The sequence below is a fragment of the Numenius arquata genome, chromosome 12 (genome assembly GCF_964106895.1).
Source record: "Numenius arquata chromosome 12, bNumArq3.hap1.1, whole genome shotgun sequence".
Taxonomy (NCBI): domain Eukaryota; kingdom Metazoa; phylum Chordata; class Aves; order Charadriiformes; family Scolopacidae; genus Numenius; species Numenius arquata.
Genome location: NC_133587.1, coordinates 36,219,708 through 36,245,026, shown reverse-complemented (window position 1 = coordinate 36,245,026; position 25,319 = coordinate 36,219,708). Strand labels below are relative to the sequence as shown.

The following is a 25,319-nucleotide window of genomic DNA, read 5'->3' as shown; positions in this document are numbered from 1 at the left end:
TAGGCTGCCATGCAAATATTCTGGATTGTCCTTGGGTTTCATCATGTACGCACAGAGGAGATCCCTCAGAGTGACACACAGGCAGTAGATGGTATCTGAATCACAGTATCTCTCATCATGTAGACCACAGAGACCACAGAAAATTATCCTCAGAGATGTTTTTCTGCACATCTCTGATGAAGGCAGAGAGACAACAAGCTACTTGCTAAAAATCAGAAGAAACCCCATCAAAGGAGTAAGGACCAAACCCGGTTCACTCAAAGCACAGCATCATTCTGGCAACTCATTTGTACTGAGTTTTTACTGCTTTCTCCTTCAGCTGGCATTCCTACGGCTATTTATAGTTTCATTTCATAACCAGTGGTTAATATTTTCAAAGTAGTCTAGCATGTGGTCACCCACACAGAAGATGTGGCTGATTGTCCTGCACTGCCTAAAAAGTATTGCCCACGATATTCAGGATCTTTCTGCAAGGGATTGTGGGGAGCTGTTGGCAGAGGGCAGGGAATATACCCTGCTGCCTTGGGAAGAAGGTCCTGCTGAGGCCACCATGCCCTGCAAGGCTGTGAGTGAGCTTGCAAAGCTGCTACCTTGTCCTGAAGATACCCCACTTTGGGATTTCATAGATTTTATTTTTTTTCTCCTACTGAACTCTTTTCAAAGTGCAGCTGCGTACTCCTGAATACATGAGTTAAACCTTATTGCACTCTAGATCAAAGATGAGTATTTCATGCCTTCTCCTGCACTGTTGTGTGGTGACAAAGTTCCTGGTGACTTAAGTGGAAGGGAGGCTGCGTCCTGGGAGACAAAACTTAATTGAGTGTAATACCACAGGGCACCTAAAGTAGGACAACACAGCCTGACCTCATTTTGCCCATACATAACCCTACTGACATCAGTGGGAGCTGCACATATGCAGTCAGGAGGTGACATTTGCCCACTCTTGGCTGCCCTAAGAAATTCCTGCTTGCCTGATAAATTCTATTATTTAATCATGCAATATGAAAGCGAGGGATACACCAGGTAAAGCTGAGCAAACACAGCTCCGCTCCCTGCCTGTTTGAAGTTGTGGAAAGACTCCTTTTGACGCTGGTGGTTGTTGGATTGAGCCCACAGTACACAGTGATTCATAATCATTTTCCTCAATGAAAGCAACCAGGTTGGTTTGTTGTTATTTGTGGGATCACATGATTCATTATTTGCAAATATTTGAATGGCAGTTGGACTTTCTGATGCCTGTGAACCCCATAGCTTCCACCGGCTTTAGCACAAAATGGTTATTCATACAAATGCTGTGCCAGAACAGACTTGTTTGATACTGTACATTTATTATGCTCCTGTTTCTAGAAAAACTTTGCAGAGTAGAAAGGGCATCATTTGGCAAAGCCAACAAAGCTTACACCAAATGGGTGACTATTCCCAGAGAATTGTTCATGAGCAATCCCAAGATTAATATTTATTTGCATTCATCACAGTCTAATAATTAAAAACAGTGCTTAATGCTGTAGAAAACAGGACAGACTGATTTACAGAGAAGAGGTTAGGTGGGCAAGTAACGTTTCGGCTGTCTCTGCTCGGTGCGCGCTGCAGGAGCAGAAGCAGAGCTCAGCAGACCTCTGAACGTCCCAGATTTGGAACATGGGATTTCTTAAAACTAATCTTGTTTTAACCCTTGGGTGTCTTTCCCCCCAGAAGAAATACAAAGAGAATACAAAGGGAGATTCTTGGTAGATGAAACACGATACTGCAATATTTAGGCAAAACGACAGCTTATTTAACAATACCAGTTACCCAGATGGGTGGTGGCTCTCCATCCTCGGAGACATGCGGCACCTTACAGAAGACGGCCCACAGCAGCATGCCCTAAGCTCACCCTGTATGGGTTAGAGTTGGACTCTGGACCACAAAAGACCCCTTCCAGCCTAACCTGTTTGAAAAAGAGGTATTTTAATGCCTCGAACTGGCCAAAGCCTGATCTATACCCTTTTTGTAAAATAAACTTCCTCCACCCAGTGAAACTCTGTGGCAGGTCTGTGACATAGTGCTGTGTGTGATGATACCAAAAGGATGTTGCTGTAATTACATACAGATTTATCATCCGTTCCTTTGCAGCGAATGCCATCAAAAGACTCAAGACTTGGAACGATACAGCATTCCCAAGTATATTTTTCCTGTGAGCACATCCTCCTTTCAAGGGAGACATCACGGTGTCCCAGAGAGCTGGTCCGGAGAAGCATTGCCCCAGCGATGCGGTGAGGAAGGGTTCCCCGGGCCATGCCCAGAGCCGAGCAAGCTGAGCAGAGCCACACAAAGCACACGGTGCTCCCACAGCATCCCTGCTTGCCTGCCCACGTCCCAGCCCTCCTGCCCTTGGGCAGCAGCCAGATGCGAGTTTGGTGGCCAAGGGACCCTCTGCGGTCACGCCACAGAGAGCATCCCTTGTCACCTCTCCTCCTCAGTAATATGAACGGACATTTGTTTACACCAAACTGAGCAAATCTAATATTTATTTCACATTTAGGTCACAGGACATCAAAACAAATATTTTTACCCCAAACAGATTTCCTGACCTTGTGGTTTCACTCCTGATTTGCAGCAGTATTTGTCCAAAGAGCTGGCTTGCTCTCACTTAAAAATGGAAGGAAAAGAGGTTATACAGGGTCCTGCACTAGGCTTTAAGGTGACAACACCACTCCCTGTGCACACAGATCAGCTCTGGATGCCGCCCTTGATTTTACTGGAACCAGGAAAGGATTATTAAACTCATATTGCGTTCATTTGGTCGCTTCTTTTCGGTCCTGAAAATCAAAACTATTTAAATATGTAAACCTAGACACCCCGAAAGCAAAGTATTAAAAATTATATTTAACAATCTCAGCATAAACAGTGCATGTGGGCCTCATCCTCCTCCCATCAAAATCTTAGACAATCCCATCTCTTGTAAAGATGCACTTTTTAAAGATGATTTTTCCTTTCCAGCCTGCGTAAGCCAAGGATTGCATTAACACCGCTCCATTGAAAGCTCTGAAATGTTCTGTACATGGAAAATTGACTTTTTTTTTTTTTTTTTTGTAAAGTTTGCGCTAGTTTTACAGCAGAAACTGCTGAAGAGAGAATTTCAAAAGCTTAGGAAATCTAGTGGTCCCTTATGGCTTGCAGTAATGAGTAAAATAAAATGCTCTTTCTGATTTCCTTCCCCATGTAATTGAAATAGATGTTGTACTGGAGCTGCAAATCTGCTGCACAATTATCGCCCAACTGGGCTGATTTACATCACCTGCTCAACCTCGGCATGATGTGAAATGCTCAGGAGGGCCAATGTAAACATATTTATAGCCTGGTAGGATATGCTGAGCTCTTAATATAGGGATAATAATATTATATATGCATACATATATGTACATATGTATATGAGAAGATATAGCTAAGCAAACTTTCGTATGTGAGGGCACAAAGAGCTGCTGGCTGTGGCACGGCTTGGCTACCTGGCTGTGAAAGACCGGGTTTAATCCAGTGCTTGGCTTGGATTTTAATTGCACAGTGATCCTCTTTTCACTGGGGTATCCAAGCTTCCCTTCAGTTGCCTGAGGTGTCTGAGCACCGGGGCACTGTGTGAAAGACCGGTCAGACAAACACGAGCTAGCCCCAGTCTCATTGGGGTCACTTCTCACGTTGGCTTGGATGGGGGAGGCTGGGAAGAACAGGCAGCCACTGGTGGACTGACCTTCAGGGCATCTCTGTCTCCTCACAAAACCCTGCCAAGTGAGTTGGCTTTGAAGAACCACACAGTATTTCGCAGGTAAATGCTAGACTGTCTACGTGCCTCTCGGTGGGAGAAGAGGGAGGTTGTCACCATCCCATCAAGTGGCACAGGCACAATTCCTGCCGTGTTTGAAGGCTCCCATGCCAAATCCCATGGGACCAAGTACCAGCCTCCCCACAACTCTTCTCAGTGTCACTGGGGTAAAAACCACAGAGTGTGCGAGAGGAATGCCGTCACATAACAGACATTTCAGGAAGTCTCTGTAATTTCTTTAATTATTCAGACAACAGAGCACAAGGATAATAGCTTCAAGTACATTCTTATACATTATTTTAACAGTAATAGATATGTATTTAGTCATAAACTATTCTGTAGCCACCACTATGTGTACATTTTATACAAACTATTGCCATACTCAGACCCTGAAAGTGGACAGTGACATTTCCTAGACGCTTTGCACAATGTTATGACAGTACATCCTTCATACGAGAGCTGTAGCTATAGGTTGGATTGGTCCATCTAACGAAGCACTTCTAATGCATACCACAGAAGGGTGATCCGGATGTGAGGCGCCGGAGGAAGAGATGTAATAAATATATGGTGAGAGGGAGGCTTACAGTCACTCGAAATACGTGCAATGGAGAACATGGCACAGCATTTCATTGCTTGGTAAAATGGGTTGATCATATTATAAGACAGCATCTCAGCTTCTCTCACACTGTAAAGCTCTGAGCTCGTCTGGGCGTTTCGATGAAGATTTAACATGGCAATGTCTGGTATGGTCCCTACTGGGGCAGGTACCCTACCCTGACACAAGTGTGGGCTCTGGCCTAACAGATCTTTTTCGTCTCAGTTACCAGATAGACCAAAGCCTCCAAGCCAGTGTCTTAAGTTCTATCACTGACATCTCTAAACATCTCTACCGCCTGACCTCTGGAGAAGGTAGGCTCTGACATGGTCATTTTTTGACCATAAAGACTTTACAAAATGCCAGCTGCTGTTCAGGGACAGGGGTAAGAGAGCTCAGATGCCCAGACACCACTGTACAAAGGCCAAACTCTTACAGCAGAGACACATTTGTTCCATGATCACATTTTTACGTGCCACAAACCGGCTGCATTTTCAGCCCCCAATACACCAGCAGACCCCAAAGACATGGAGGTGGCAGAGTCCGAGCCAGGGTGGGCAGCAGGTCCCTGGCACCCACCAGGCAATCCACAGTCCCCCACGATGCTCCACATCGTGTGGGCATTAGGGTGGCTTGGTTCCCATCCCAGCGGTTCACATGGGCGCTGCAGCATGCCAGCAGTCGTACCGATGTCTCACCATGACCAGGCTTTGGAGCGTGGAGGTAGCCTGGGACTAGAAGCTTCCAGGAAGGAGAGGCCACATCCATCTGTAGGGCTTTACACGGGGTGTTCATGCCCGGGGCTCAGCCACCAGCTCCTGGCACCACTCTGGAATCTCCCAGGGTTTGAGAGTGGAAGAGCATGATCTACGCTCTCCAGAGGTGGCCCCAGGCAGGGACATCCTTGGAAGCCACCTGGAGCTGCCGTCCATCTCGGTGGAGGATGTGGCTGCATCTCTGGAGCAAGGGGTTGCCCGATGGATGAACGTCCTAGACTGGTGAGTAATGGAAACCGAAGAAAAGGTGAGAAGACATTCAAGGAAAGCTCCCTTCCGGCTCGGTCCTGTCGCAGACGCGCACACACACGCACACACAATGTTTTGCGAAATTTTTAAAGGGATCCTGGAAACCCTCCAGAGAGGAGGACACAGCACAGCAGAACCTCACTCATCAGCACCCGGCCAGGACAAGCCCCTCGGTGGGGCTTGAAGCTGGGACCGGGCAGGGGACACAGCACTGGTCCCACCACTCATATCCTAAAATATGTCTCCAGTATGTTCACCCATTGATGGCTCAGGATGGACTCTTACAGCTAAAGAATGTCTCTTAGAATAAATGAACAATTTGTCATGCCTTTTTTTTTGTTTTGCGAAGGATGTTTTGTTCTTTTCTCCATGGCCACAAGCCTCACATCTTTATTCAGGCAAGGTGGCCAGTGAAATCCAGTGGCGATCTCCTTCTTCCAGCATCAGCCACATGAATCCCAGTTAATTCACCAAAGTCAGTGTTGCTCCCCGAGATTTCCATCTTCCGAGCACCCAAATTAAAGCTGATTAAAATCCTGGCACTGCCACAAGGTGAAGGCAGCTGCCTTGCCTTCAGATTACCATGCTTCAAAGGACAAACTTGATTTAATGCCCTCAGAAATCAATTTTAAGAGATGTCTGTGCTCTCCGGACCAGACCAGGAGGTGGACCCGGAGCCAGGGCTGGAGCTGGAAGAGGGGAGCATCGCCTGAGTGCAGACGAGGAGCCGGGGCTCCAGCAAAGGGAAACCACGTCTCCCGGTTGCTCGTGCGAATAAGTGAGGTTCTACTGCTAGTACAAGAGATTCCAGGTTACGCAGGGATGTGATGGATTCGTTTCCCTAATTAAAGTACCAAAATTAAAAGTTATAAGCAACACATCTAAACAAAATAATGGGCACTCCTTTAGGCATCATGTTTCCTAAATCAATAAGCAAAAGGGAAAAAAAAAATGGGATGCACCAGGAACTCTTAGTTATTATATACTAACCAGACTGTGCATGGCACATTTTATTTCTATAAAACTATTAAAACTATTACAAAATATTCAAAAATACATTTTAGTAAATTTACAGCAGTTATTTCTCAATTTATTAATGCAAAACATCCTTTTCTCCCCTCTGTACAAACTACTGTCTCCATCGTCACAGAATTGCTGCCATGTGCGCTTTTTAAAAAATATTATTTTCTAATAAATTTTTTTTGAAGTTAAAAATAACAAAGTTTCTTACGGTTTTTGCAAATAAAAAGTTTGTGTAACAGTCTTGACTTCCATGAACGTGGCCAAATGGTGTTTTTACAAAGCAAAACATGGAAAACAATACAGGAAATGACGTTACATTTGAAACTATTTAAATTAAAATAATATATTCTCATATTTTACACTATTTCAAAAAACGAAATGTGATTCAGTTAAGTATTGATCTCTCAAAAAAATCTAATTTACAATTCTGTGTATAAAAATATAATTTACGGACCCCCATGAAGTTTGTCTTTTTTTGTGTGTGTTTGTTTGTTTATTTGTTTTTTAGACTTGCTGAAATGAAGGAGCAATGCAATGGAGAGATGGGAAAGTACAGAATTTTGCTTTCTGAAAGTCAGGACACACGTGACATGTAGAAAAATAGACTCTGCGCAGTTTTGCTTGGCCTCACAAAATAATTTTTTCTCCTGTGAGTACAGTTCACATGATAATAAATTATCAAAGAAACTATTTAAGGCTCTTGAAGGTCCGGTTCATATCATTTAAAACATCTATTCAAAATACCAAAGAAATAAATATCCAGGAGAGGAGGAAAAAAAATAATAAAACAACGAACAAAACAACAAAACAAAAGAACAAATAAAAATATATATATATTTATAAACTAAACAGAACAGAACTTTCCGGGGTCTTTGTTTCCCTTAAAGTCTACTTTGGACTGTCCTACTTAATTATTATTATTTTATTATTATTATTTTTAAGTCTTAATCCGTGCTCTCTTTTAAAAATATGAAATTTTTTTTCCTTTTTTCTTTTAGGTTTTCCTTTGTTTGGTTGGGTTTTTTTTTTTCCTTTTTTCCTTCTTTCTCTCTTTCTCTCTCTCTCTCTGTGTCTCTGTCTCTCCCTCGGAGCCCGGCGGGTGGCCGGGGAGGTGTGGGATGCTCTCAGCTGGATGGCACCACCATGCCCAGGGGGTGCAGAGAGTCACTATCCAGCACCCAGCTGCCGATGCGGTAGAGGAGGCGAGAGTACCAGTGGATGCCGGGGGACGTGGGGGCACCCACCGGGGCCCCCCCTGCCGAGGGGCAGAGGGTGGCCAACATCCCCTGGAGCACGCGGAAGGGAGCGAACGCCCAGTGTGCCCAGCTGTGCTCCTCGATGACGGCGTAGCAGGAGGCCAGCACCCGGTTGATGAGGATGGTGCCCTGGGCGGTGAGTGGGGCGTACGCCCCCGAAGCCTCCTCCCGCAGCGAGACGCTGTGCACGGCCGCCGGCAGGAGCTGCCGCCCACCCTCGCCCAACACGTAGACCCGTTGGCCCGGCCGTACACGGCTGGCAAAGAGCGCCTGGCTGCTGGGGGTCCCCTCCTGCGACTGGTTGTGTTGGGGGGCCACGAAGAGGAGGTGGGCGGCCGTCAGCAACAGCCGGGCCCGGGGCTGCCGCGTCTCGATGACGTAGAAGAGCTTGTGGGAGCCGTCCTCCCGGTCGAGGAAGGTGAGGAAGTCACTGTAGAGCAGCCGGCCCTCCGCGTCGGCCGCCAACACCCGGTCCCCAGGGCTCAGGTCCTTCACCAGCTTGGTACCGCCTTGCTCCAGGTGCACCGTGGCCGAGCCGGGAAAGCAGCCCCCCGATTTGGCCGCCACAGAGTTTTCTGTGCAAGGAGAGAGGGACAGAGGGGTTAGAGGGGGCACCCACTGGGCCAGGGCATGGGGGTACGGGGGTATAGGGGCGTGTGCCACTTCCCCAGCAGCCCCAACGCACCCAAGAGGCATGGGTGCAGGATGTGGCCTCGCTCCCCACTGAAATTCCTCCATCTACAAACTTGCCCCGTTTACACTCAATGGGTCAACTGAGAGTCCCTCTTCCTGAAAGATTTCATCTGGTGTATCTCCCTCTGGGTTAGGAGTACAGGGCCCTTTGTCTCATTGAGGAAATGGGATGAAATATTTCCCCTGAAAAAGCTGTTCCAGGACATGGACCTGTTGGAGTGAGCCCAGAGCAGGGCCACGAAGATGATCATAAGGCTGGAGCACCTCTCCTATGAACACAGGCTGAGGTAGTTGGGGTTGTTCAGCCTGGAGAAGAGAAGGCTCCGGGGAGACCTTATAATGGCCTTCCAGCACCTGAAGGGGGCCTACAGGAGAGATGGGGAGGGACTCTTTAACAGGGAGCGTAGTGATAGGAAAAGGGGTAATGGTTTTAAACTGAAAGAGGGTAGATTTAGATTAGATATTAGGAAGAAATTCTTTCCTGTGAGGGTGGTGAGGCACCGGCCCAGGTTGCCCAGAGAAGTTGTGGATGCCCCATCCCTGGAAGTGTTCAAGACCTGGCTGGATGGGGCTTTGAGCAACCTGGTCTAGTGAAAGGTGTCCTTGCTCTTGCAGGGGGTTTGGAATTCGATGATCTTTAAGGTCCCTTCCAACGCAAGCCATTCTATGATTCTATAAATCTCTCCTGGAAGAGCTTCCCACTTGGATACCATTTGCTGTGCACCTGACACCTGATGTCAGATAACTCGCAGGCTTTCAAAGGTAAGTGGTTTTGCTGGCATAAGGTTTGTCCTCCTCTAGGCAAGTGTCCATGCACGCAATGCTTGGGGTCCCCACACGGTTCCTACTCAAGGAGCCCATCAAGGGCAACATACAGCAGAGAGCAGGAGGAGGCTTTACCCAGAGGAGCACGTGGATTTGCCCATCACCCCACTGGAAAGCAACAGCCTAGATTTCCCAAGCCCCCCTCCACCAGCCTGTGCATCACCCCACACTACCCCCCAGCCCTTGCTGCCCTCCTGCTTGGCACAGTGGCTGCTGGGGCACACGTCACCCCCTATAACACCGCTATCTGACATCCCCAGCACTCTGGTTCACTCCTCTTTTCACAAAAAAAGCATCTCCCACCCCACTGGAAGGAGGATGCTGTTCCCTGTCCCAGGACATATGGTCCCTGTGCAGCCCCATGCCTGTGCCAGACCCAAGCACATCCCTCCTTCACCTCCTCTTGCTCTCGGAGTTACTCAGAGTTTAGCTACTAAAAGCTGTGGCTATGCTGCTGCTTTCCAGTGCTCCCAAGAGGAATAATTGCAGGTTTAAAGAAAGCAGAAATGGCAATGAGACTTTTAAATGCCTCTTGCAAATCCCTTTCTGGAAGCTCAGCCACATGCAGGGGTTTGGGAGAAGATCTCTGCCCTTCTCCAGGCTGGTCTCCGACTTAACCAAGGGACTCCAGGGTGTTCTGTAAAGCTCTGATTTTCTATATATTGGGTTGTAGCCCACAGTATGTCACGGTAGCACGTGTCTTTGCTACAGCTGTTGACAATCCTCATGCCTCCCTTGCCCTCCCCTGGTTTCTCCCAGTTACTCCCTATACCAGTTTAGAGTCCTGGTGATTTATCTCCTAAAGGTGGTCAGATTTTATATTTTGCTTCTGCGGCTGGTAGAGAAGCTCTTATGATTTAAATAAACCCTTGGAGTGTCTCCTAATGACTTTCTCAGGAAGGACAGGAAGGGTGAAAATTAGACCATTATTGATTTGCTAACGACTTTATCACTTCTTCTTCAGAAATGAAGCAGCAAGATCTCCAAGGCCTCTTCAGGGAGGACATGGCAACAAACAAGCTATGTGCTTTATGTGGAGCCCTCTGCTAGCAAACTACACCTTCCTACAAGCTGGCGGTAAAGGTCTGGCTTGAGCTTTGTTTGCATATTCAGGGACTTGATGAATAGATCTAGTAGTGTAGCAGCTCTACAAACATGCCAGTGAATTGGCAGAGGTGTGAAAATCTGCTTCTTTGAGCAGTGCTTGTTTGGGTTCTCTAATTAAAATCCAATAAAGGATCAGCATTGTTATTCTGATTCATGTAATAAATGCAGACACTCTTGGAAGAGAGGACACTTCCATTTTTTTCCCAGCTTCTTCCCCCCCTTTTCTCCCCCTCCCTATTTGTTCAGGTGCAGAAACCCTATGTGCCAATTCACACACATACTCTCAAAAAACCCAGGACCTTCCAAGCACTATTTGCACAGCAGAGCCACTTTTCCAAGGCACTCAAGATGTGTATTTGAATTTTAAATGCAGAAGCTTGCTCTAAATACTTGCTGTAGCGCATTATCAATGTCCCTTTTACCACCCCTGCCTCTCCCTCCTCTGTCCTGGTGACAATAATTCAGGCCTTGAGGGAACTCTTCTTTGCATTCCAGTCTCCGGGATCATACTTTTTGCAAACAGAGATCTAGATAAAGAATCTTCCTGCCTGGCTTTATGGGGTTTAATCTTCTCATAAGATGCTCTGTCATGAAACAAGGTTTGGACAGTTTGAAATCAGGCTGAGCGGCTGGAATTCAAGCCTGCTCCCTCACAGCCCGCGTGGTACAGTCACACGACCCTGCCTGACACCCTCTAAATATTGCCCCCAGGTCCGTGTGTGCCGAATCTCAATGAGCAGCTTGGGGTTACTCCTCTCCTATGAAATACCCGTGGGGGTGGATTAAGGGGTGCTCTTGGGCTAAGGTCACTGCGCACCACAATCGGACACCTTGCTCTCTAAAGCCCATCTTCGCTATTGAAAGGGATGTTTCATATCACTGCATGGCTGACAGCTTTGCAGGGCCTCTTTTTTGGCTAGAAAGGACCAGGGAGCTGAACAAAAGCAGTAGCGGGCTCTCAGGACAAAGCCCGAGTGGGCCAGGAGAGGTGGTACCTCAACTCAGCCCCTGAGGAGCTGGAGCAGGGGAATGAACCCCTCTTACAGAGAGGCATGGCCAGGGCAGGCTGGTTTTGCTGCCGTAGGGCTGCTGGTTTCGAAGCAAATGGCTATATTTAAAGAAAGCTCATTATTTTCTTTTGCAGCCAAGTGTTTCTTGACACTTCCAGTGGGCTGCTGGGCTAGAGGATGCTGTTAAAAACCACTTTAGCTGCCACACAGCCGAGTGGAGGGAGGCGGGGGGAAGGGAGGCTGGCACTTGCCAGCCGTTTTGCTCCCCAAAATAAGCGTTGAGTGTTAAGAAAATTAACTCGACGAGTCGGGAATTTCTTGCGAGCTGTTCCCGGATTGAGACAGCGTGTGGCGTTGTAAGCACAGGGGAGGGGAAGGAAAAAAATTATATGTACGTGTATCCCTATCTGGGAATTTCCTAGCGGCTACCGCTGAAGAAGGCAGGGGACCACGTTACTTATTTATTTTCCTGGCCGGCTCCCACTCGGAGATTAGCGATCGCGAGTAAGGCGTGCAGCCAGCGCGGCGGCTGGAGACGGCCACTACTGTTTATGTTGAACATGCTCTTTGGATGGGGAAAGCATCAAATCCCACGGGGGGAGGAGAAGGGTGTGTGGCTGCGGCGCAGCTCTCGTGGGAAGGCTGGGCAAGCAAATCACCCACATGAAAATGCTGTCAAAAAGTGCTGCAGCTGCCTGGGCTTTTTTTCTTTTTTCCTTTTTCTTTTTTTTTTCTTCTTCCTTTTTCCCCCTCTCCTTCATTTCCCCCCACCCTCTGCACCCGCGGGATCGCTAAGAGGCGGGGGCGAGGTAGGCTGCACCCTCCGGGGCTCCGCTCCCCATCCCCGGAGGAGCCCCGACGGGGCGGGCAGAGCTGATAGGGACCCTGAGGGGACGGGGAGGAGGGAGCCCGGGCGGCACCGGGCAGGGCGGGGAAGGCTCTGGGGGTGCTGAGCCATGACCTGGGGGTGTCCGTCCCGTCCCGCCCCCCCCCCCGCCCCGACGTGTCCCTGGGCAGGCTGCCAGCCTTACCTGCTTTGACGGAGCAGTGGATGTGCGCCTTGGACTCGTAGTAGACCCAGTCGAAGCCGGCCTCGACGGCCAGGCGGGCCAGCATGCCGTACTTGCTGCGGTCCCGATCCGAGGTGGTGATGTCCACGGCGCGGCCCTCGTAATGCAGGGACTCCTCGGAGTGGTGGCCGTCCTCGTCCCAGCCCTCGGTCACCCGCAGCTTCACCCCGGGCCACTGGTTCATCACCGAGATCGCCAGGGCGTTCAACTTGTCCTTGCAGCGCTGCGGGGATACGGGCACACGGGGAAAGGCGCATTGCGGGGGGTGCTGCAGCCAGGGGCAGACCCCCCCCTCACCATCTGTCCCCCCCAGGGCCGCATCCTGCCCTCCCTCCCCGGTCAAATCGGTGGCAGACCCCTACCCCTGCCCCCCCTCCCCAAAACGCGCCGCGGGATGGGCCGAGCCAGGGCTGAGCATCTTCTCCCCCGCTGCCAGGGAGGGACGGGGAGGCAGGTGAGGAGGAGGAGGGTGAAACTTGGGGACACGAGAGGAAGAGGGGGTGAAAAACCACCAAGGCCCACCGGGACGGAGCCGCTCCCTCTCCCGGCGCCTGCCGCAGGGACAGGGGGACCCCCCTGTCCCATCGCCGGCGCTGGGATGTGAGTGTGTCTGTTCAAAGCCACCTGCACGAAGCAAATTCCTGCCGCTAAGTGCCCTGTCCCCTTCCCGAGAGCAAAGTTTCTGCCGAGAACAAACACTCGCCATGTATCTCGGAGTCACGGATTCCCCCCCCGGAATGTCTCTCCGGTCTTTTCAGCTTAATTCTGTGTTGAAAAGGGTCTCAATACATGTTAACAGCCTTTATGTACTGGAGGGAGGGGTGTTTTGTTGGGTTTTTTGTGTTTGTTTTTTTTTTTTTCTCTCCCTTCGCCCATCACTCATTAGAGCCCTCAAAGCAGCATGGGCTGGGAGCATTCACTCCGCTTCAAACATACATCCGCGCTCGCCTACAAAGCCGAGCAAATCCATACAATAATATAGCTCTTAGTGGGAAGATGAAAAGCAAGGGAGGGCCAAGGAGGGAAGTTAAGCGAAGCAGGGATGCTATGCAAGCTAGGACACCCTTTGTGCGGAGTGAGACGTTTTCCAACTCCGCGGAGAAGCACTGCAAGGTTTTCCATCCCCCCTCCGGAGCCACCGGCCTTGCCCGGGGCTGAACCGGGCCCTGCAGCACCGGGGGCCCGCGGGGCCCGAGCAAATGAGGAGGGCGGGATGAAGGGGAGGGAGGGGAAGGGGGGCTGCATCTCTACATGAAACGGGGGCGAGCTCTACCTGAAACCCTTAAAGTTTGTGGGGGAGGGATTCCTATCTTAGCCAAGGGAGGAATAAACAAGCCGGCGACTGGGGAAAAGGACTCTCAGCCCCCCCCCCCCCCCCCACCCCCGAAATAGGAAATCGGCACCAAAAGCATTGAAAAGCGCTTGACCAAATGTACAGAGTTGAAAACACACGTTGCCAACTTTTTATCCCCCTCTTTGAGAGGAAAATAACTCATGGATAGACACGATGTGGCACATTTGATGCAAATACCGGTGTGGATTAAAGCCACGGCGGGATGCCGCAAACTGCTCTTCCCTCACTTTTGCTGGCCTGACTGGGATGCTTGGCCTTCTGCAGGACCATTCTCCCCAGTGGGCTCCCAGCACACCCAGTAACAGACCGCAAAGGCCCCCTTCACAGCTCCCAGAAAGGCAAAGCCCCTCAATTATCCCGACGACGCCACTTCTAGGGACGTGACAAGGTTACTCAACAAGAAAGTTCCCGTGTGTCTATCAGCAGCCATAAAATGCAATTCCAGCAAGGCACAGGTCCCTGAGAGATATAAAACGCAATCCTGAGCTCACTTTGGACTCTCTGGCCTACCGTTTTATGGAAAGAGCCGGGTGTTTGGGTTTCGGCACCGTTCCCGGCAGCAAAGCGCAGCAGCACAAGGAAGTTGAGTTTGATTTATTTTTCCTCCTATCTCCCTCGCACACCTGAGAGGATGGAAATGCTCCTCCACTGATTTACAAGGGGAAGGGGAAGGTGGGGGGAGGGATCAAACGTCTCAGCTACCGATAAGCGACACGGCGATGTCTTGCCCCGCCGCTGCGCGGGGGAGCAGCGGGCGCGGAGGGGCGGGCAGCGGTGCGGGCAGCTCCGGGGGACTCCCTCCGCTCCGGCCCTGCCAGCACCAGCTCCCGGCTACAGGCGAAATAAAGAAGAAGAAACGACCTCCTAAAGGACTTTCCTCCCTTTTATATTGCCTGAGCTGGATTGTCAGAGTCAAAAGCCGTGAAGCCCAGACTATTTATTAATTCATTGGGTCGTGTGCCACAAATCAAGCCCAATTCTGTTCAGCCACCGTGAAGCTCAGCAGGGCTGCCTCCGCTAACGCTTTGTGTAGAGGCAAAGTTGTTCAACAAGCCCTCTCCTGCCAGCTCCTAATCTCTTCACAAATGAATTGCTTGAAGGAAACACTTAACAGGTACCTGTCAGTGTAAACAACCTGGTGGGCTTCCTAAATGCCAAGTTGATCTCTAAATTCCTCACATCACGCACCGGTTGTGTGCCTGCATTACACGAGATTCTTATTTTATTTCATACAAATTCCAGCTTTATCATACTGACCTGGCCTCCTTATCTCTCCTCCGGATCCAGCCAATGGCTGGGATGGGGGGGAGGGAGGGGAGGAAAGGGGGAGCCTTCAGCAAAGTGCTGTTGTCACCTGCAAAGTTGAGAACCTGACTTACCTACCTCTGTTTGCGTATTTTTTTTTCAACACCCCCCCCCCCCCCCCTCCCCTTCTGGAGTTAATATTAACTAGCGGCTAATGCATTCGGTAACTATTCTGCAAGTTTAACGATTCTATTCAGGGAAGATCTCTCCATGCTTGAAGGGCTCGCGAAGCAGGCGTTTAAAGGCTGGGATTTAACCAGAGGTTGCCGGCCGAGGGAAGGAGGGAAGAGAGAAAAGCGAGGCACGGAGGCCGGCGGCAGGACAGCACCTCGGGGCGCTGTGGACCCGGCCGTCCCCGGGGGAGGGTGGGCAGGGGCAGCCCCGCTCCCTGCCTCGCCCAGGGGTGCCGGAGCCCGGCTCCGTCCCTTCACCTCGCTTTGCCGCCGGGTACCCGGCCTTGCGGCCTCCCCCTTCCCGCTGCCTTCAGCCCACCTCCCCCCCCCCCCCCCCCCCCCTTTGTGTCTCAGGCACGGCAATAAGCACTGAAGGAGAAGGGAAAAAAAAAAAAAAAAAAAAGTATTTGTTTTCGTTTCGTTCGTCTGAGGGAAGTTGACAGAAGGTCAGGAGTTCAGATGCTGCCAGCTAATGCAGCGAGAGCGCGGCCAGCCGCGTAGCCGGCGCGGCGTGCCCCGGGAGAGCCGCGGGGCCGGGGTCAGCCCGCACGCCGCCCCCCGGCCCGCAGCCCACCTCTCCCGGCCGCCTCCCGCCCGCTTCCCCCCCCCCCCCCCCCCTCCCTCCCCGCCTTGCCCCGCTCCGCCGCCGCGCACACGCACCGGCGCAGCCGCGCAGGGAGGGATGTGCCGTGGCCCGGCGGGAGCCCCGTCTCCCGCGGAGCCGCCGCCGGGCTGCGGAGGGAAGGGTGAAACCCGAGCAGCCGCGATCGATACGCGAGGGGGAGTTAAGTGGAGCTGAAAATGCGAGAGATGCGGCTGGACTCGCCTCGCCGGGGCGGAGGAGCGCGGGTGCGCAGAGGGGGCGCGGAGCCGGAGGGAGGGAGGGAGAGAGGGGGACGAGGGGGGGGGGACACACGGGAGAGCCGAGCCGCTTGCGCGCCGCTCCGCACCCCTTGCGCGGGGCAGCGGCGGGCGGGCGGGCGGAGGCGCGCCGCCGCGCCGGGAGGTAGGGTGCGATTTAAGGTGGTCGGGAGGAGATGGTGGCGGCCGCCGGTCCCTCGCCCCGGGAGACCCGGCAAACGTGCGGAAAATCAGGCCGAGGAACGGGGAGAGTTTGGGAAATTCCACCCCCCCATACCCCCCCCTTTCCCCGCTTCCACTCCCCGCCTAGTCCTTCCAGGCGAGTCCTGTTCTAGCACTGAAGGTGGGGCTTAAATGTATTAATATTAAAAAAGCGCTGTTGACCTATATTTGGAGGAAACCCATTTCCAGTGTCTAGATTGCATGTAGTTTCAGAAACTCCGGGATTGGCAGAGCAATTGACTTCACCGAGCTCTCTGTTGAGCATGAATAATAATTATGAGGTGACTCTCGGAAAGGTTCTCTCTCTCTCTTTCTCTCTCTTTTTTTTTTTTTTTTTTTCCATAAAATGGTTCCGCAATCTGATTCCACCCGAGATCCAATATTTACCCAGTTGTAAACCTTGTGCCATCAGATTTTTTAAAACAGAAGGTGATGCAATGCCGATAAGTTGCAAGTCCCTCCCCTATGGAAGTACCAGAGCATTGGCGGCGAGCATCCTTAAAGAAATATCAATATATTTACGCTCTGATGGGCACAATTGCAAATGATGGTATTGCAATACGAGCTATATAATACGGAATCAGGAGAGGAATGGTCGATCCGGCTTCAGCTGCCTTTTGTGAGTGCACGACTGCATGCCTACTAAATTTAGAATATGCTCGCGAGGGAAATAATAATAATAATAATAATGAAGGCTAAAATGAAATGAAGCAAAAAAAAAAGAGAGAGAAATGAAATAATATATATATATATATATAAAATCAAGTCATCAGGCATAGCAACAGAGGACTGCGTTTGTAATAATGAGTGAGTGGCCTGGCGGTCACTATACACTTGGGGTCCTCTGAGCTGTATGCAATTCGTTTGATCAAAGTGCATCCTTGGGGACAAATGCAAACAGCAATCTCTAACCAAGTTACAGGGAACGCCATGGCACGGTAATGACTGTAAGTATCACACAGATTCCCCCACCAAATAATCTAGATAGCTCCGGCTCCAGCCCCTGCTAACTTGTCTGGATAGATGGTATTTACATTCAATGGGGGAAACTAGCCGAGTTTGGAGGGGCGGGGGAAGGAGGGGGAGAGGGAAAGGGGGGGGCTTTCAAAAATACTAAGACAGATGCGTCCTTTAGGATTGCTCAGAGAGGTTAACAAACACAAATACAGGTATCTCTGTGGCTCTACCTGAGTCATCAGTCTGTCAGCTCCCGTGTTCTCTTCATCCTTAAAAATAATGTCAGGGTTGTAATTTGGGGTTAGTTCTTTAAATCTCTCGGAGTTTCTTGTGATCTTCCCTTCATATCTTCCACTGGCCCCTAGGGTCTTCTCTGCCACATTGGGAATAAACTGCTTATAGGCTAAAGGGGTCAGCTTTTTGGGGTGTCTCCTTTTTCCAATGCCCCTGCCTGGTCCACAAGTCAGCCCAGAGGAGACTAAAAGAGCGCAGATGAAGCCCACCAAGAGAATTCTTGTCAACAGCAGCATTTCGTCCATTGAATCCAATTACTTCAAAGCTCTCTGTGCCTATCCCTGGCTGTCTCTCTAGAGCTCTCTCTCCTCCTATGTCCTTGTCTGCTTTCTGAATCGTATACTATCCACCGATCCCTAGCAAGACAGGTGCTGGAATGGCTGGCTTTAGGTCGCTGATAACGGAACACATCGGAGTTTGGTCGTGAGACAGCAATCGAGAGACAAAAAAAGGGTCTGATTTTAATGGTAGCAAAGCAAGACGCTTGTGAGAGGAGTCTGCCTTTAGTTCTATATTATAGCTGCCAGGGCCGAGAGCTGATTGGCCAAGGCGAGACAAGCTTGTCTTCTGATGTTTTAACCCTCAAAAAGGCAACAAATTCTTGAAAGATTTTTTTTTCTCCTTTTACCTGAAGGGCTTGGAGCTGAGAGGGGTGGAGATCGCGCTTTCTTGGGATAACATCAATTACACGCTGTTGTTTTTTTTTTTTTTTTTCAAAACTTTCTTGGCAGAATGGTACATTTGTCAGCAAGAGGAACAGATGCCTCTGTGAAAGAGAAAAAAAAAATAATAAATAAGATTAACTGGCTGCTTCAGTGCAAATCAAGTTTCTGAGGGCAGTTACGGTTAAATAAAATGCCGAATTATCGGGGAGCCGTGCAAATAGAAACGTATTGGGGAAATATTAACGCCCAGGGTGGGAATAATGCCATTTAGGAGCGCACCCACCTAAGTGGCTTTGTAACAGGTTTCTCCCCCCGGAAAGGGAGATTGCTCTCCCTCCTAAAGACATTCATTTCTAAACACACTCTCCTTTTAGCTGATAAATGACTACTTTAAAGGCAGAAATAACTAAGCCTGATGCGAGGCGGCAGCTATATGAAGTTAGCGTGTGTGACTTGTGTATCACACAACTGCAGTGTGGCGAGTTCTAAATGGCACTTTTTAAAAAATAAAACCAGGACTATCGCCCAGTTTAAAATAATGTTGTATCTTCAGAAGTGCATGAAAAGTCAGCTGATTAAAAATAGATGGTCTCCAGAGCACGCTGGGGCTATATTCTTTGTTTCTTTGGTCGAAGTCGAAGGGAGCGTTTTAGACTCTTACACCTCCTTGCGGGGTGTCATTAAGTTTTTAAGAAAAGCATCGTGTTGAAAGCATCCGCAAACACAATTAACAGAGATCGATCCAAGCAAAGTGAATGGAAAGGGGATAAGTTTAATGTTAAATTAATTGTTATCTCATGCAGCGTGGCAAGTGATGTCTTTATCCCGATCTCCAAAAGCTACTAATCAGACAAAGGTGTTGAGAGACGAGCAAAATTGCAGAGATGGGGCTGATAGAGCAGGTTAGGCAGAAAAGCAGAGTCCCATATGAACAAACACTTCTCTGCCTGTAAAGACCTCATTTACTTTTGCTCCTAAGAAAATACGATTTGTTCTGGGATCTAGAAACTTTCAGGAGTTTTTTAGGAGTTCTTAAAAACACTAGGACGACATGCTGAAGTAATTCAAAGTCCACTCTCTCAGAAAAACAAAACAAAACAAAACAAAACAAAACACCAAAACAAAACAAAAAAACACCATCCAAAAAATCAACTTTATTTAAGTTTTGGTTTGTTTTTTTTTTTTTTTTTTTTAAAAAAAGCTCTGTGGAGCGAGCAATTATATGGGAGTTTTCCGGTCTGTGACATCGAGCTAAGTCGTAATCAAGTTAAACCATGTGAAAATGGACTTTAAAATTAGTTTTTAAGTGGTAAAAAAGTTGCACATCCGTAAAGTGTAGCAGGCAAGACAGCATGGACTTTTCAAGGGACAAAGTGGTCTTTTAACGTAAACTTTAGAAAATAGCCGAAAGAAGTGTTCCGAAGCTCTTACACAGACTCTAACTGCTGCTCTTCCCTCTTTTTTTAGCTTATACTTTTCTTCTGCTATTTATGTTTCTTTGTAGAGTTTCACCGAATCATTGATTTCTCTTTCCGAGCTGTAAATTTAGGAGTTTTGACTTGAGAACGGGTAAAAAGTTAGAAAGCCAACAGCTTGGCTTCTAGGTTTTTATCAACCAACTCAGTTGCAGAAACAAGTTGTATAACAGCTAAATACCTGCTTCATGCTATTAAAAAACAAACTTAAGTTTTATCTCCCCGTCTGCGTGCATGTGAGAAGACAGATACAAGGAATATATAATTTATACAAAAGAGGGTATGTTCTTTTGATGTGGTTGCTTAAACAGCATGACTTGATATAACAGTTGATTAAACAGTGCCAAGGAATAAAAGCTATTCTTAATGGTGTGGGATACTGCAAATCTTTTATCACCCCTCTTACCTTGTCCCCCTCCCCAGGGAAAGATGATCGATATCCCAGGCACTAGACGGGTGGACATCGCAATGAAGAAGTATAGAGAATAAGGATAAACTCCCTCATTATCAGATTGCCATATGTACAAAGCAGTCACCCAAAGATTAACAGGAAAGGAAACGCAAAGAAGGAATTAATTAAATGCAAGTAATAAATGCGCGGGGAGGGAGGGGTGGGGGGGCAAAGGGAGAAATCAAGAAAAGTTGTAACTGTGGGAAGCTCGAAATCACCCTCCTATCAAATTAGATGTGAAAGAAAGCAGAGCTGGGGGGTGCGGGGAGGCTCTGCTCAGTTTCAGCGCAGGCTGGAGCTGGACTCGGCCCCGCCGGGAGCCGGGCAGGGGGAGCCGGGGGGAGCCGGGGGAGGCCGGGCCGCCGCGCCCGCCCGCCCGCCCCGCCGCTCCCCGGGCCTCCGGGATGCGCCCTGCCTCTCCTACCCACGTTAAGCTCTTCTTTTTCTTCTTCTTTTTTTTTTTTTTTTTTTTCTTTAGATGCCACAGCTTCTGGGGAAAATCAACCCCCCAGCCCCCCTCCCCAAACTCCCACCAGCGGGCAAAGGCAGCCGGAGCACGTTTCCCTCCGAGGTGCCCCTGTCCCCGTCCCCGCTGGCCGCCCGCAGACACCCGCCCCAGCCCCGCGCTGCTCGGGGGAGCATCAGTGCCCGGCCCACATCCACCCCTTTAACAACCCCTTTAACAGCAGCAAAAACCCCAAACCGAGCAACAACAGCAGCCACCCTCCCTTCTTTAGAGGGATTCATCCCGCGGTTGTGGATTATAAAAATCAATGCTGCGTCCTGGTGTCCCCCAAACCTGCAGGCAGCCCCTTTGCCCCCTGGGGGCTGTCCCAGTCTTCTGGAGGGGGAGGGAGACGCTCTCCGTTCCTCTGCCCATGCCACCACAAACCAAAGCTTCTGCTGCCTCCCATGTGGAGCGGTCCCCAGGGTCCCTTCAGGGCCACCCAGGGTGAGGGTACAGGGTACAGCAATCTCACTTGCTCTACCACCCCTGCCCACACAGACGGAATCCTCATGGAGCTGCTGCTGGGCTCCCTGTTGGTCTCCAAAGTTCTGGTGGGGTGATGGTGAGCCCCTTGGGTCATCTGGACCCCTGGTTCTCCTGGGTGCAGCAAGTGCCATAGTCCCAGGAGCATCTACCACTGACCCCACAGAGTCCTATTTTTCTTGCTTTTGTGCAAGCACCCATCACAGCCCCATGGCCCAGCTTTCCTCACTGGTGTATGGGCTCTACCAGTGGCTCCATCAAACTCCATGGCAGCTCCAAGGCTTCCCCCAGGCTGCAGGGCCATGCACAGGGCTGTGGGACCACACTGGCCTGGGCCATCCCCATGGGGCCTGGACTGAAGAGGGGCAGCAGTGGGTGCACTCAGGCCCAGGCCAAGCTATTTGAGAATCTCAGCTATTATTTGTCTTCTTTTTTTTTTTGAAATCTGGACTTGCTGCAGGCTGTTTGCGCTGTATAAAGCCGGGGAAGGGTTCAGACCGCAAAAGAGAGGTTCCTCAATGGCCATCTTAAGCTCTCCGAGTCTTCTTACACCGATGTATTTTGGTTGATGAATCCCAAAATACAGGATGTTTTCCTCAGAAAACTAGAGAGGCAAATTTTTGTGCAGCTTTTAACTGGGTCTTAATTACTTATCACCCTTAACAGCCACCATTTCTGCTCACCCTTAATATAAGAGTTCTTTAAAAAATTATCCATTTTTAGAGCGTTAAAGCTTCGTTCTTGTAGCCTTATTGCACCTATGATGTTTCCCAAGAAATTTGGTATCGAAGTGATCATTGACAGAGAAGCAAATCATGAATAACTTCAGTGAAATCAGAGATTATGCTAGAGGAAAACCAGTGTAAATGGAAGGAGACTCAGGCAGGCTTTTCATCTGAAGCTTTGTTTGTTTCTTTTATATACCCCACCCTCCTTCATGAAGATATTAAACTATTTTATTTAAAGGAATTGTGACACATCCCTCATTCTCTACCCTGGTGGTATTGCAATATCTATCTTTAAAATCAACTTAGAAATTTCAGTTCAGAATTACTGGCTAGCTGGCAATGATGCCTTTACAGTGACAAGCAGAACGGGTCTTATTCCTTGGAATTTCCTTCCAAAAAAATGAAGCCCTGGCACCAACAAGAAAAATTAAGCTCCTAGTTTTCCACCCATTTTTGTTTGTCAGCAAAATTCAGGGAGACACGCAACTGAAGCCTGGTATCTGCTTCGATGTGCCTTTAGTCTGGCAATAGTCTACAAGCATTTCTACTACAGGAAAAAAATATTCTGTGCATATGGAGAGTCAGAAAATGGTTGCTTTCCAGAATAACTGAGTCTATGTGCATTGATTTTGCAGTTTTCATATCCATCTGCTTGTGGATTAATGTTAATCATGGGCTTGAATATGGTCAATAAAGCCTTCCATCATACACACAAAAATAACGTAAGAAACATGATTCATAAGACATTGTTATCTATATTTTGAGCGTATATTTGCTGTTAGCTCAAACTTTAAAGCAGAGTTTCCTACAGGAGTCCTTATATCCTCAGCAGGGCAATACATAGCGTCTGATTATAGATTTATAGAGAAGCTCTTAGATTTCTCTTCTAGATCTTTTGCTTCTTCTTGAATAGCCCAACATTTTCCCATACCGAAACCCCCAGGTAGGAAGGATTATTCCTTCCTGGACTGTGATCCGCATCCCATTTCAGCCACTTCCTTCTCATCATGAGTGGGAAAAATCCCAACCGAGGTGTTTCTGTCCAGGCAGGGTAGGTGGGAGGGAAGCAGCCACTAGGGGAGCTCGATGTTGGGAGTAACCTCCCAGCAACTTCCTCACGGTTTACACAGCTTTCTGCAGTACCCAGGAGTTGAAGCTTGAAAGCAGGTCTGAAGTTTTAAAAAAAGCAGCAACAAACCAAATGGGGATGTTTTGGAGCTTTATTGTTTTTTCACAGCAGGCAATTTTATAACTAAGTATTTGAAAGTTATTTTCTTGTCCCTCTGTACATTGAACTGTGATGAGTGTGTAGATGTGTGTGTGTGAGAGCCTATCCAAGTGCATGGAAGCAAGAAGTAATCATGGCGCATATTTCCCTGCTTTCTGATGACCCAAAAACTTAAGAGATATTGAAATGTAGCTGCTCAAGCACCAGCCATGAGTATGAGAATATCCAGTGTTTAGTCCCAGTTGTAATGTTGATTTGCTTTCCTGGTCCTTGGCAGGTGACTTAGATCCAATGTTTGCATCACATAAACATTTCTAAGAATAAACCTTCAAAAGAAATCATATCTTTTTCAAGTTGTTGTTGTTATGAAAATTGTTAACTGGATTATTAATGGTTAGTATGTTAATTTGGGTTTGGGTTGTTTATCTAAGGAATTTATCTGGGCAACTGAGTCAATGATCATTAAAGGTTGTGGGTGTACGAAGAGCCAAAATAGATTTTTTTTCCCATGCAGATCAATACCAGCAGGTTCTTAGTCGGCTGTCTCGGGGTCCCACCTATTCTCAAATGTACCTCTGAGTATGAAGAAGCTATTTATTTTAACAGGCTTGCTCTCATTGCTTTCAGTACCAATGATTATTGAAGCTAATAAAAGTGTTGCTTAGCATAAACACCCTTTCCCCCCCTCATATTTGATGTATATTGATACTCTCCACAAATGGTTAATGGAAGAATTGCCTTTTAGCAAGATCTACAGTTTAAGGTACCGTTTTCTGTTCAGGAAAAGAAAAAAAAAAAGATGGAGACATAAATAGCATTGTGAAATGCAAGTAATGCTAGCTGTCTGACTTGCATTTTAGGGAAAAAGTGCAGAGTCATATTTTGGAATATCGAGAATACATCTCCCGGTCTGTGTGATATGACAGCCAGACAGGGGATGCTAAGAGAAACCTGAAGGCATGAGATAAATTCAGACTTAACTTGCTGGCTCTTGCAGTGTGAGGTTGGCTTGCCCAAAGTACACAAACCAACAGACTGGATCAAGGCTCTCTGTTTGGGCAGAGATCAGAAACAAAGCTTGCCCTCTAAAGTCCACCTCATAGCCAGATCCAGCCATGGTAACCACTGTATTCACTGGGCCATGGTAGCAGGAGAGGTATGTGCATGATTGTCTTAGTTTTTCTTGTTTCCTTACATTTGCAGACTATTTTTGAGCATAGTTTACATGTTTTCTTTCTTCTTTCCTGGCATATTTACACCCCAGCTTTTTAAAATGCTTTGTTCATGCCAGTCAGTTTAGCAATGTGCTTGTTAAAACAGTTCCTAATATATTGTATATGACTGAAAATGACTTAATTGTTCTATTTCTTTCTGACCCCAATAAAAAATGTCCCTGATACTGTTTGAGTCGCTCTCTGTTCACAAGCGCCTACATGTATGTCACCGGGTGACTTTGAAATACTTCTTAGATACATCAGTTCAACTGCTCTTATTTATTTATTTAGATTTGTAATAATGACAGTAAATGGCCATCTGAATCAATCTGGGCACTTTGCAGTCATTAATACTGCAGCATCGATATCACATAACACAATTATAGTGCAATAAATTACCCATATGCCTCATCTGTTGCCCAACCAAAATAAGAGCTCCCCGTATCTATCACATTGCTCATTTATGTCCTTTCCCTCTAAAACACCTTGATAGCGGAAAAAAAGGACTTTGAAACGTTCCTGAAAGCTTAACAAACCCCTGTCCTTTCCAAGTGAAGAAGCAGACACGAGAGCTCAGGAAATTGCGTGTGGGATGTTCCATCAGCTAATACGTCCTCATGAACAGAGAAGAGCCCAGTCCTCTGCACAGTCAACTCATGAAGTTTCTTATATTAACATCAGAAAAACTCAGGAGGACATCTTTCATTGATCACATCTGCAACTGCATTGTGTGACAGTTCAGGAAGTCTTCTGGTCACTCATCTCAAGCCACGTGGAGCTTTCTATGCCAAAACCAAAGCCTTGAATTTTGTGTAGAAACCCATTCAAACTAAGTCACTGATAACAGTTGTGAAATCAGTGTGAAGCCACAACTAGGAGCAGACTGCCACACTCCACATCATCTTCAGTTTCCAGATCGGTTTCAAAAACAATGTAATGAAATTCCCATTTCAGCAGCTTAATCTCCACGTGTGGAAGGTCTGGGTGCCTGTAGAAAGATT

General features: G+C 48.3%; 1 protein-coding gene across 1 annotated transcript; it reads right to left on the bottom strand.

The window, feature by feature from the left end:
• Positions 1 to 7,563: 7,563 nt before the first annotated feature.
• SHH (sonic hedgehog signaling molecule) lies at positions 7,564 to 17,811 on the bottom strand. Its single transcript, XM_074157316.1, has 3 exons — positions 17,503 to 17,811; positions 12,362 to 12,623; positions 7,564 to 8,270 (listed from the first exon to the last, which is right to left on the bottom strand). The coding sequence occupies exons 1-3, from the start codon at positions 17,809 to 17,811 to the stop codon at positions 7,564 to 7,566; spliced, it is 1,278 nt and encodes a 425-aa protein (XP_074013417.1).
• Between the last annotated feature and the right edge of the window lie 7,508 nt (positions 17,812 to 25,319).

What these genes read in the sequence shown, in the direction of transcription:
- SHH (XM_074157316.1), bottom strand. Translation starts at nt 17,811, where the DNA reads ATGGACGAAATGCTGCTGTTGACAAGAATTCTCTTGGTGGGCTTCATC. An exon ending in CTGACAGACTGATGACTCAG is followed by an intron (nt 12,624 to 17,502) that starts GTAGAGCCACAG and finishes GTATCCCCGCAG; the next exon opens with CGCTGCAAGGACAAGTTGAA. An exon ending in CCACTGCTCCGTCAAAGCAG is followed by an intron (nt 8,271 to 12,361) that starts GTAAGGCTGGCA and finishes CTCCTTGCACAG; the next exon opens with AAAACTCTGTGGCGGCCAAA.